Source organism: Lepidothrix coronata, unplaced genomic scaffold (genome assembly GCF_001604755.1).
Source record: "Lepidothrix coronata isolate B3197 unplaced genomic scaffold, Lepidothrix_coronata-1.0 Scaffold121, whole genome shotgun sequence".
Lineage (NCBI taxonomy): Eukaryota > Metazoa > Chordata > Aves > Passeriformes > Pipridae > Lepidothrix > Lepidothrix coronata.
Window position 1 is genome coordinate 2,024,346 of NW_016690301.1, and position 12,847 is coordinate 2,037,192.

The 12,847-nt window shown below is 41.2% G+C and overlaps 1 protein-coding gene across 2 annotated transcripts in view; it reads right to left on the reverse strand.

Annotated features, from left to right (window-relative positions):
- The window catches only part of SLIT3 (slit guidance ligand 3), a 480,366-nt gene that overhangs the window by 82,504 nt on the left and 385,015 nt on the right, over positions 1 to 12,847 (reverse strand). For both annotated transcript variants that reach the window (XM_017825656.1, XM_017825657.1), the window contains 3 exons: positions 5,300 to 5,368; positions 4,144 to 4,215; positions 3,890 to 3,961 (listed from right to left, as the gene is read on the reverse strand). In XM_017825656.1, the coding sequence (XP_017681145.1) occupies positions 3,890 to 3,961; positions 4,144 to 4,215; positions 5,300 to 5,368 (213 nt within the window). The remainder of the gene's footprint in view (positions 1 to 3,889; positions 3,962 to 4,143; positions 4,216 to 5,299; positions 5,369 to 12,847) is intronic.

Below are 12,847 nucleotides of genomic sequence, written 5' to 3' on the forward strand. Positions count from 1 at the left end.
CATCTCCTCAGATGGTAAGATCGATGGGGAGATAGACAACAGGTTAGCAAAGGCATAGAGAGCTTTTGGAAAGCTTCATAAAAGAGTTTGGCGAAATAAACACTTGAAGAAAAGTACAAAGATCAGTGTTTACAGAGCCATAGTGCTGTCTACTCTCTTATATGGATCTGAATCACGGGTCATCTACTGCCACCACCTGCATCTCCTAGAACGCTTCCATCAACGCTGCCTCCGTACAATCCTAAACATCCACTGGTCAGATGATGTGATCAATACATCTGTTCTAGAACAGGCAGCAGTCACAAGAACTGAGGCCATGTTGCTGAGAACACAGCTGCGTCTCCAGGATGAAGGACCAACCACCGCCTCCCTAAGATCTTGCTCTGTGGTGAACTTGCCACCGGCTGCCACAAGAGAGGAGCCCCGAAGAAAAGATACAAGGACTCCCTGAAACAACATCTCAGCCTTGGCCATATTGATCAACATAACTGGTCTACTCTGGCCTCCAATCGGGAGCTCTGGAGACACACCATCTACAACACTGCTGATGCCTTTGAGAACGCACGCAGGATCACCCCTGAGGAGAAAAGGCAACGCAGAAAGAATCGTGCCTTGCAGAATTTACCACCTAAGGAGTCTTTCTGCTGTGCCTTTTGCAACTGGACATGTCTATCTTGTACTGGCCTTTTTAGCCACCAACATGCTTCGTTCACGAAGCCCAGCCCTGATGATGGATAAGTGCAAGTAGCCATTCTGTGATGCAAAATAATAATAATAACAATAACAATAACAATAACAATAATAATAATAATAATAATAATAATAATAATAATAATAATCCAGCCAAATATTTGCATTAGGTCAGATCAGTGCAGCATCCAGCAACAAAAGCGTACTGCAAAAACCAGTTCTAATGGTTTGCCCAAAGAGTATTAGTGGGAGGCTTTATCATCACATGTATTACTGTTTGACTGAGCTTTGAACTGCAGTAAATAACCATCAGCTTTCAGCAAAAGTAGAATATCTCATCTTAGTAGAATATCCAGTAGCTCATTTTATCCTTTTACCCCCCCCCTAAATATAATATGGAAAATTATTTAGTGACCTGAGAAAGTATTTTGATTTCTGGTCTTTGCCTCTTAACTGAATCACATATAAAAATATGTGATTACACAATAATCTTTAAAATAATCTGTTCAGGTCTTCCAGGAAGTTACAATATTTAAAATTTGTCTCAATCTCATCTTTCTTAATCTGTTTACATTTAATTTCTGAGAAGACTAGCTTTGGACAAATGAACTGAAAAACAAACCCACAATTTTTCACCGTAATAGCTTTGGCACAAAAACTTCCTGATATCAACTTCTGCTTATTAAAAGAATTCTCCAGACTCTGTGTCGTGTGGTCCCCAGCACACTGGGGCTGCCATTGTGGATAAACCATGTGAAGACTGAGATTAAAGGCCTGGTTGTGTAAACACTGATAGATATTGAGGCTTAAACACAAACATGTTGACTCTGCAGTTTTCTCAACTGGGATTGTGCTGAAAAGTGTAAGAGAGGGAGGACAGGATGAAATATCTGTCAAAGACCAATTGCATCATACATGTATGATTATTCTGATTTTCAAAGACATATTTACTGTATTTACTCTAGAGGCAAAAAGTAAAGAGAACATAACTTGGCAGACAGAAGTCTGCATGAGAAGGGTCTGCTACCTTCAAAGGCATGCACAGCCAAAGGTAATGAGATCCCTGCATTCTTTGTATTACAAAAAATGTGGAAATTGTTTTGCTGATGTTTTCTCTTTTAAGTTCCCCCGAGAGTGTGGATAATAAATAACTGACAATAACAGATTTCATACTGTCGCTTGGAAACCACTTTCTCTTTGGAGAATTGATTTTTAGTAACAACACTGATGACACGTGGCAGAAGTTGTAGCTGATACCAGAGTTTTGTGGGCCATAATAAATCAAATCAATCTGGAGGCTTCCAAATGCAGGGAGCAGAGGCAGAGGTTCCCACTTAGGCTTCATTTCACTGCTCTGTGCAAGACAGTGGGGGGGTTTCTCCCTTGAAGGAGGAAGACATTTTTTCAGTTTGACTAGCAAATCATTTAAAAAAGCCAAAAGATAACAGTTGTTATTAAAATACTGCCCTTTGTTTCTGTCCATATGTGGCCTGCAAGGACAGAAGAGAAAAGACAAATTGTAGCTATTGGAAAGAGGGAGGCATGGTTTATCTACACTGTAATTTGGGGCAGAGAGCCCCACACTAGCTTTAATCAAGCTAGCTTGCATATCAGAAGCGGGCCAGAAGACAGCTCCATATGGAATAATTTATTTGGCCATGAAACAGAGTATATTAATCTGTGGCTGAATTTCAGGTCTCATGTAACAGCTCAAATGTGACCATCCTGGTGCACTAGAAATCAGGCTCCCAAGCCAAACTTAAAGCAACAAATCCAAATCACGTATCTTTCTTGTTTTTACTAATGAAAACTGGGAATCCAGAGCTGCCTCATAATTTAGGAGGCTGAAACTCAGATATCTATTTTACCACTGAAACCACAGTGAAAGGTCTCAGCCAAGCAGAGCTGCCACAGTCGCAGGGCTGCCCGTGCCGACCCTCTGATTCCACATTTATGGAGTCACTGCACAGCACCCATTGCTCTTTTAATTAACACATGCTTCTGCATTGAATGACATCTAACTTTTTAAAAAAAAAAAACCAAGAAAATATTAATGTGAAGTTTCAAAGCACATGCTCTTCAACTCCTCATGTCTTGACCTTTCAGGGTTCAAAGCCCATTCTCCTTCAGCACATTGAGTAATTTCAGCACAGATAAGCTATTTAATTTATTCCCTTGAGTTACTGTGCAAGTTGTGGTGACCCACTCGTGTTTCTGGGCCGTGAGGAGGAAGGAAGGTGGCTTCTCCACCTTGTCCTTACAGCTTCACATGGGGCACGTCCACCAAAGTAACTGAGCAAACCCAGTCCAGGGTTTGTTTCTGATGGCAAGAGACAAGCAGTAAATACAACATGGAAGCAGGAATCAGTTCAGTAGATGCCTAAGGAAAGCTGGGAAGGGGCTGCTTGCTGAAAGGAACAGGCCCACACTCTAGAGACAATATAAAGATGACTTCCAGAAGAGATTGTAAGCAAATTGTTCAATCCAGAAAGCTGCTGAAAGCAGCTACATTGGAAAGAAAGAGTGCAGAAAAGGACCTCCCAAGAAATAACCCACACATGGATATCTCTGAGTGTGCCACAGTCAATATGAGGTGAAATTGCATTCACAACTCAAAAATATTTCAGACAGGCATCTCGACACCACTGGTGCCCAGCCACTGACTTACTCAGTGTTTTAGTGTGGGGGCTTCTAACTTCCCCTCAGATTGCATTCTTTTATGTAAAAGCCTGCCTGCATAAATCTCAATCAATAGGAAATATTCTGAAAACGCCCAAGTTTTCCATGAAGACGTTCTTGCTGAAGCATCCAATGGAAACTTACGCTCTGAAAGATGATCAAGTTTTTACAGACAAAGAGAAAAGCCCTTTCCTGTGGGGCAGCAAAACACTGTTCAAGCAGAAGAGACGAGACTCTATGGAGTCTTTTGGAGGCCTGTTTTCATGATAGTTCCTATCCCTGAACTATCAGAGAAAAGTCATTCGTCCTGCAAATATGCAAATTGCTTCACTAAAAGTTTAGCACTTACCTGCTCTAGTCATTACTGGACACACTGCACCTAAGTGCAAGTACACTTCACCGTGTGAAAGTATTCATGAATACTGGATCAAGTGAAAGCCACCTGCTCATTAAAACCCTCCCTGCCATCAAGTGCATCCTAATAAGCTGCAGTTCAGCTCATGGGAGGATTGGAACTTACAGCACTCGCAGGGACCGGAGCCCGTTGAAGGCGTGGACGGGGATGCAGCGAAGTCGGTTGTAACTCAGGATGCTGGAGAAGGAGAGAGAGCAGAGTTACAACACTGCATGTCTTTGATCATTTCACTTCCAATTCAACCACAGAGAAGCATGGAAAGCCACACGTTTAACTAACATGATATACACTAATTGCTCAACACCTAAGATGGTGTCTGAAAAGCAATTAAAACTGATACAAAACTTCGGGCCACTTACAGGGTTGATAACTGGGTCATGTTGCTGAAGGTGTGATTGGCCAACACACTGATGCTGTTGTTGCTCAGATCACTGAGGAAACACAAAGAGAAAATATCATTTGCATGTATGAATTGAGATATAAGGGTTTTTTAAAGGATTACATAATATATGAACAGTAAAATGCTTGAAGCAATTGAAAAGTCACATTTTATCAACTGTTGTATTTTTTAACCAACTCTGAATAAGGTCTAAAGAAAAGCGGATTAGACTCCCCTGAAAAGCCTCAGATTCAGAATATTAAGACTTGTTTCCAGCATATAACATTCAATGAAGAAGGATAAATCAATAAAGGATGCAAGCAGCGCTGAATATTTACTGTCCCCACTTGCTTTGCAATCTATTCCAGGCACACAATTTCCATATGCTCTTCACACTGACAGCTACTAGAACAAAATTTCATTTTTCATTTTAAAAAGTCCTTTTAGGCTCAACCAGAACATTTTGTTTTGTTGTTGGTCTGCCTTAAAAAAAAAAACAAAATTAGAGATGTTGCCAAATAAAAAGCTCTCTTAAAATAGAGGATTCCAGTTTTTCCTCCATGTTGTTTTTGTCTGAGGTTGTTCTGCCCGTTTTGACTTGAGTACCTGCACAGCTGATTCCAACAGCATTTGAAAATTTCTGATAAATGGTTTTGGGCAGGGAATTTCACTCCTGTGTCAGGCAGCACTTTACTGAACACAGTCTAGCTGCGCCTCTGTCTCCGTGACACTTCATAGCACAAACAGCTATGCAAATTATCACTGCCTTAGCATTATAAATACTGCCTCACCTAGCACAAATTAATGCATCTCCTCTGTTAATGACCTTTACAGCTTTGCACAGATAAATCTGCCAAGTGAACCTGCAGCAGCCTGGGTGAGTTCAGTCCTCTCGCAGGGGCCGTGAGCTCCAGCAGAGCAAGGGGTTTCTCAGGCACCTCACTCTTTATGAACACTTACTGGCAGCAGTGGCCACTGTGAAATTCTTTCCAAATTCAAATTACAGAAGGTTTGGGGGTTTTGTGGGGCTTTTTTCACCCCACCCCCCCAAAATACTAATTATTTATGTTCCACCCACAGCACAGGGCAGAAAGAGTCATGTAATTTTCTTGCCATTGAAACCACGTGTTTCTTACATCAGTGTCAGGTGTCTGAAGGCAGAGAGCCCCTTTGGCACAGCAGGCAGATGATTTCCTTCCAAGTATCTGAAAAAAGTCAGATTTGACAATTACACAAACACATACTAACAAGAACTTGTGTCACTCAATCGGCACCATGAATGAGGAAAATATAAAGTCAGTCACTAATGAAATTACCTTTGATTCATTGCTTTGGAACTCTAGCAGTTTTCCCTTTATAAGTGAATTACCCCACATGCAAAGCACGACAGCAGCTTATTGATTTATTTTGTTTGTTTTAAGACTTGGAAGCGAATAAAGGATCTCTGGCCTACAGCAAACAGAAATGACCATTTGGTTCTCCTATGACAGCAACAGAAGGAAGGGAGAAAAATTGCATGGCTTGTGCCCTGAACTTAAAGTTACCTTTAACAAGTTCGTGTAACAGCACTGACTGCTCCCTGACCCTGTTAGGGAAGGTTTGCCTTGTGAGGGTAAGTTCCTTGTACAGCCAGAAAGGGAAGAGGAGCTGCACTGCCACATCTCTGTGCTGCAAGAAGTCCCACTTATTCCAGTGTCAACAGAAACATCCACAAGTTTGATGCCACATCCATCACAGCAATTCTGTCTATGGCACATACACCCTCCTCACCTTTCCTGTTCACAGTGTGCTGGAACAGGAAGAAAACTTGGTGTAAATTCAAGACTAAAGACCAAGCTCTCTTTGAATAGAGGTTCCTCCTACAGGCACTAAGTGTGTTTAATAAAATATCTTGTGTTTCCAGCAGGAAAGTTGTTTGAGACACCATTGATTACGTCTCTATGTATTTACATGCACAGTAGGGCTAAAACCTTGGGATAATCCCATGTCCTCACACAGGCACACAGGGCCTGCATTTTGCAGTTTTTCCCCACTGAAGAAACATGATCAGTGAGTAACCAAGAGAAAAACCCTGAACAAATACAATACTTTCAAAAAGTTTGCCCAGAAGAGAGCATGGGTACTCCAGACTCCACAGCTGACCTGTGGTAGCAATTGGGTGTGGGGGAGTCCTGTTTATTACAATAAACTAGAGACAGAGCTGGAGTTTTTTTCCTTAACTTTGGCTTTTAGGTGAAACTGCATCCCTGGAGGATACCAAAGGGATAAGTCTCCAGTGGAAAGTGACTGCTGTGGTGCCATGGCACTGCCAAGGGCATCCTCCAGACATCTGCCAGAAGCCACATCTACCTGGGAAACAAAACCAAGCTTCTCAGAAAGCACCGTGTAGGAGGAAGGGATTTTTCCCTCACAGGTGGGGATAAAAGATGAAATGATATTTCCCTTCCTTGCAAGATACTTTGTGGGATTTTTTCCAAGATAGACAGACAATGCAATTGATGTGGCATGTTTTGAAATATAATCAAGTGTAGCCAGGAAATGCAGCCCACAGACATCAGAACACTTAATGTGCTGCCTCTGCTGCTGAAAACAGAATCTGATAATTATGTTAAGAATTTTTATTCCACACATACAATTTCCTTTTCTTTGGCAACAGACCTCCTTATTCTACTTTTACTACAGCAAACAACAATTATAATAGATTATTATTGTGCTGTATGTTCCCCCTCTACATTAACTGTAACAACACAGAGATACTTGTGTAAACTAAATCCAAGAAAATTTTCCCACAAACTTTATTTTTACATCATTTAAAAATAAAAGCCTATAAACACTAACAGAATTTCTTGCATAATACATTTTATAACTGTCACATCATTTTCCCCCCCTTCTATTTCAGCATAACGCCCTCTCACCCTTTGCTGCTGCTTCAGATATCTTTTCAGCTGAACTTCTCCAACTGAACTACTCCAACCAGCCTCACAGTTATCCCTCCTGCCCGTGCACAGGATGCCATCAGGCAGAGTTACCTTAGCCCATGCACTGCAGCTCTCCTAATTCCTGCCAGGATTAGCCTGGGCAAGGCAGGACTACTGCCTTCTGGACTTTTTAACCAAAAGCAAATTTCTTTCTCAATGAAAAAAGCCTACTGCACAAATTAATCTCTCCATTGACAATGATCTGAGTGACAGAGTTGCACATCCAACAGTTAAAAGCAGGGACAGCTGCTCTGCTGACAAAGATTGTCACCAACCAGAGTATGGGTTCGTTGTGCCACACTCACACCTCCCATGGACATCCACAGTCAGCAAGTGTAAAGTCACTTGCTCCCTTTTGGCTAAATTTGTCATAAATTATTTTGAAAACAGAGTTCTTTGGTGAACTCACACCATAAATTGTTATGTAGATCCTCAGATCAGCCCCATGTGTTACTGTTTAAATGGGGCAAGCCACGTCTCATTCCCCCAGTCACGCTCTGCTGTGGACGCAGCGAGTCACGGGGAGCCTGTGCCTTCTCCTTCATCCCAGAAAATCACAAATCCCAAACCCATGCAAGAGGATAGGTCAAGGTTCCGGCCTTTATTTCAAATGTAAAATCCAAAGGATTTCCAAAGGAAATCAAAAGCAGGTCATGTATTATGTATTTGGAAGTTATATATGACTTTCGTTTAAGAAAGGAGACTCAGCTTTTGCAATATGTTGAACTCTTCAGAAACATATTTTCAGGATATTCTCTTGTTGATCTCAATAAGAAACAGCCTGCAATTTAAACAAACTGATGGTAGTGAGCCAAGGTTTTTTCCCTCCTATTTTGCTTTCTGCTGCAATCAAAAGTCAAGGGTGCACATTTTAATCCAGTTCTTTATGACTCAGACTAACATAGACATGCAGACCCCTGGAGTTAAACTCCTACAGAAGATCTGCTTTGAATAGCTCTGGATTTGCACTGCAGCAATTTGATGGTTATATAAATGTGCTAGCAGAAAACTGCAATACTTATACCAGTGGTATAGTTTCTGAACAAACACAATTTTACTCAGAAAAAGTACCAATAACACACTTTTCGTGCACACATAAGAACAATTCACCACTGTTAAACCTCTCACCACATTATCCAAAGCATGGCAGCAGTTCCTAAGCATTTCATTCTGAAAGCACATTTAAAGGCAGGGAATTTGAAAAAAAAACAAAACAAAAAAACCAACAGAGCTTTTAGGGCATAAGAGTTTGCCAAGAATCAGGAGGATCTGAGCTGCAATATTTGAAGAAACCAATGGCTGCAAGTGAAGGCCCCTGTCAGAGCTGGGGGGTGCAGGGGCAGCAGCTCCCCACCTTGCTGGGCTGAACATGATGGATGGGGGCTGCAAAAGGACTGGAAGCTGAACACAGTGAGTAACAGAATTATCCCTGAGGGTGAATGGGCAGAGAGAGTTACAAAAGTTGTACATGGGTACATATATACAAATAAAATACCACGTATGAAGCTAGAGAACCCCTGCCCAAACAAAACAAAATATCCATAAAAGAGGGATGTAGAGGGAAGATTACATTTTAAATTCTTTCCAGTCCTTAGCCAAAGGAAGATGATGTCCATGGCATCTGATATGCAAAGAAATTCTGGTATGAATGAAAAATCTATGTTTAATTTTAATGCTTGGAATAAATTTATTAATATACAGAGTCAAGAGTGAGTGTCAGTTGCCTTAATACAGACACTGAGTAGTATCCAAAACAACCTCATTTGCTTCCTGAAGTTTTTAGACTCTAGTTTAAATATCAGATTGGAAATTGGTTTTTTACCCTGTGAATGCTGCTGGGAATCCTCAACTCTCAATGATGACAACAAGAAATTACCAAAGAAAAAATTGAAAAAAACAAAACAAAACAAAACAAAAAACCCACCAAAATATGTGTTCAGTTCTCACAGAAAGCCACCTCCCTCCTACCTGGAAAAGCTTCTTGGAAAACATGGCTGGAGATGGGTAAGTGGCCAGGATGGCTGGCACTGTGGGAATGGCCCCAGGGCTCATCCAGCACCTTTCACACACACTAACATTGCACATAAAAAATTTAAAGCTATGCATAAAAGATGACAGCTGTTCTTTTTCCAACTGGTCTATTTTAGTACTGAAACCACTTGGATTGGAGGTGATATAACCAGCACAAGGTGCCAAAGCATCATGTAACAATTTGAATCACTTGGACTCCTTTTTGTACTGAAATGTCTACTCAGCCATAAAGTCAAGCTCACAGTGGCAATCTGTGCTAAGAGAAGAAACTGGAGAGAGAAAAATCAGTTCTCAGGCAGTAATTGAAAAGGCACAAAGCCTTCCCTTTAATTTCCTTATTTATTTCATATAGAATGCTACATCACACAAAAAAAAGATGATGCTTGACAATCTTATGAAGCTATAAAATTAAGTTACACTCCGAAATTTTTTGATGCAGATACCAAATATCCTAACATTTTGAGTCAAGTTTAAGGTCCTAAAAACAGTGATCTAGAAAAGAATTGGGCTGTGAAAGATGAAACATCCACAAAGCAGGACTTTTAAGAGCTTCAATTACAGTTTCTTGAGAAGAACCGAAATTCAAGTGTGGACCTGGGTACGAATCTGGACCTTGAACTTTCTTAAGCTGTGGCAAATTTGGACTCCAGATTTTGCTGTATTTGCTGTACAGATCACAACCTACATGTCTGACACACAGAAACACAGGGGTGTTTGAGGAAAGTGAAGGCTCTAAAGTTAAACATACTTTTAGTCTCTATTAGTGCTAATGTCACATTTCTCATATTTACTCAAACTTTACCAGTCATTGAAAACGTTATTTGATAGTATTGCTACCATTTACTTTTTCTAAACTATCAGATTTGAAATGCAGATTAAGTCCTGTATTTCATCTGTAACTAAAATATCCTCTACAGAGCTATCCCTTCTCTCAACGGGAGAATCTCCCTCCACACAGAATTAAGCAGGGTGTAAAACCTCTCGTGACACAGGACCAGGTAAGCCTAAGCTTTGATCTAAATTGTTTCTCTCCTTTATTATCACAGGAAAATTCACTGAAGCCCGTGTTAAGGGTCAGTGTGTAAAACAGTGGATTTCCAGACAAGCAAGAGCATTTGCATTCTCAAGCAGATGATTTCCATCAGATATCTCACTCCAGAGCTTCCCTTTGATCAGCAGCAGCACAGGCAAACTGAAAAATGGTACTAAACTCTTACAACATTCTACATGTATCATAACTAACTGCTCTGAGAATATTTATGGCACCAATTTGCACGGCCCAGTACAAGCCACTGGTTTTAGTCACAAGTCAAAAGAAATCACAAGCGCCTCTGGAGATGGAAAGGAAGGTTGAGATTGGTGGTAAATACCTCCAGGTAGACATGAAAATTGATGTGTCAAGCACAGAAACCTTGTAAGAACGAGAAACAGAAATAGGAGAGGGAAGGTTTGTAAGGAGAGAAAGAGAAATGGCCAAAGTAACGCAAATATTAGTATGTACTAATATAAATGGAAAGAAAAACAATCACTAACAATGATCTATGGATGCAGGTTTTCCTAACAATCCCACCAGTGCAATCCTATAGCTCAGTGTCATGACAACATTTGGAGCCTAGAGATGACATGATGAGTACATATTTATTCTAAAACACACCACACTCATTATGTTACAGCTTGTGCACACGCCGTCCACATAATTGCCTCCAATGTTTTTCCCCAGTGCAAAATATTATTTGCTGTAGGTCCATAAAAGCAGCTGGATGCTGTCAGATAAGACTTTATTAGAAATAGACTATACTTTTGTGGAAGAAAAGAAAAAAAACCTAGTGTTCACACACTGAGGTAATACATAAAAGGAAAAAGAGCATGGGAAACTTGGTTCAAACAGATTTGGGAAAAAAAAGTAGAAGAAAAGAAAAGCCTAAAACACTAAGCAGCAGTGAGGTGAAGTTCCAAACCAGCTCACTGCATGAACGTTTTACTTCTGAACATCTGGACCAGAAAACTGAGTATGGTCAAAAAACCCAAGGCTTCTCTTCAGGGCAAACAGTGAGGGGAAAAAAATGCAGGCAGTTTGTAAATATACAGCAAAGGGATTTGCAAGAAACAACAAATTATCTTCGTATTCCCAAGAAGCTGGAAGAAAGCTTGCCCACGATGATGGGGTTTTGTGAAGGACTAAATGGGAATTAGAAATTTCTTGCATCATCATTCCTCTGAAAAGCCAGGAGACTTAGTGATCTTTTCAACTCTGTTCTAGATGGAAGCCTTCCCTGCCAAGGTAATCCCTCCTCCCAAGGGTGGTACAAACCAAACATAGGGATGTCTCCTGTCATCCCAAGCTCTAAATATGAAGGAGATAATGGTTTTCACATGTCTTGTCTACATATACATCCAAACCAGAAACTCTGGAAGAAAGCTGGAAGGAGTGAGCCTGTGTCTCCAGTCCACCATGCAATAAAACTTTGCTGGTGATCTTTTTTGCTGAGCTTAGGTACAGTGAAATTTGACCCAGAAAGGGTAACATTTTCCCTGTGTGCCTGTGCAAGAGATATGTTCAGTTTTGCACATTGCTATTTAATAGCTGTTACAAGGAAAGGATTCCTGTTTTAAGACCATTTTAAGACCTCTAAAAGAATTTAAAAGAACTTCTGAGAAGGCTGTATTCAGCCACAACAGACTGGTTTAACTAGATACGTGGCAGCTCTTTTCCCTTAAGCCATGTTGTATAAAACCACTGCAGTTAAATAAAAAAGCACTGCAATTCATGTGCCTGGTAAATGAACACGTCAATAGTGGAAGTTTACGAATGTCAGGTTGGTGCATTCAGAAAAGCTGCACTAAAATGCTCCCCTGAATCCTATCCCTGCTCAGGTCTCCTGCAGGGAGGGGGCTGTGGGCTGCCAGGACAAGAGGGTTTTCATGTCCTTGTGTCCCCTTGTCACCACCTCTGTCCTCGGTGACCGTGGAGTTGGGCGAGTGCCTGGTGGGAGCACAGGGAGCCCAGGACACTGCCCAGGGGTCTTGGATGTGGGAGTGAGGAAGGAGAGTGGGGGCAGTGGCAACATGGGAAGGGTTTTTAGTGTCTCTGAGCACCTCTGAGGGCTGTACCAATGAGGAAGGTGAAGGTAGCCCTGCCCTGGAGGCTGCTGTGGCTCCCTCTAGACATCCAACAGCACTGAGATCTTCTGCAACAGGTACCTCAGCAGCATTCTGGTTTCAAGTGCTAAACAGTCATCCACTGCCACCACAGAAACAAAACAGCTTCTAGAGGATACTCCAGGCTTAGGAGACAGTTCAAGGGATCTAGGAGTGCCCTAAGGAAATGGGGGTATTTTACTTATTTATCTTATTGAGTGTTAATATATTGAAAAAGATAACTCCCTTTCACCCTGTGCCCAGAAAGTTAATGGGTTCTCTCTGCCAGGTTCCAGCTGCCCTGGAGATGAGGCAAGAGGTGGAGCTGCACAGGGGATACTGTTTATCACAGCAGCAATGGCAATTCTCAAACACAGAACAATTAAAATGTGTAAGTTCACACTGGTAACTTGGAACCTGCACGATATAGTCCTTTCTAGATGATGGGCAACATCTTTATCTCAATCTGGATGCAGAAGAGAGGCGAGTAAGATTGATTATTTGTTATTTACATATTTCATTCTTGTCACAGTTTCC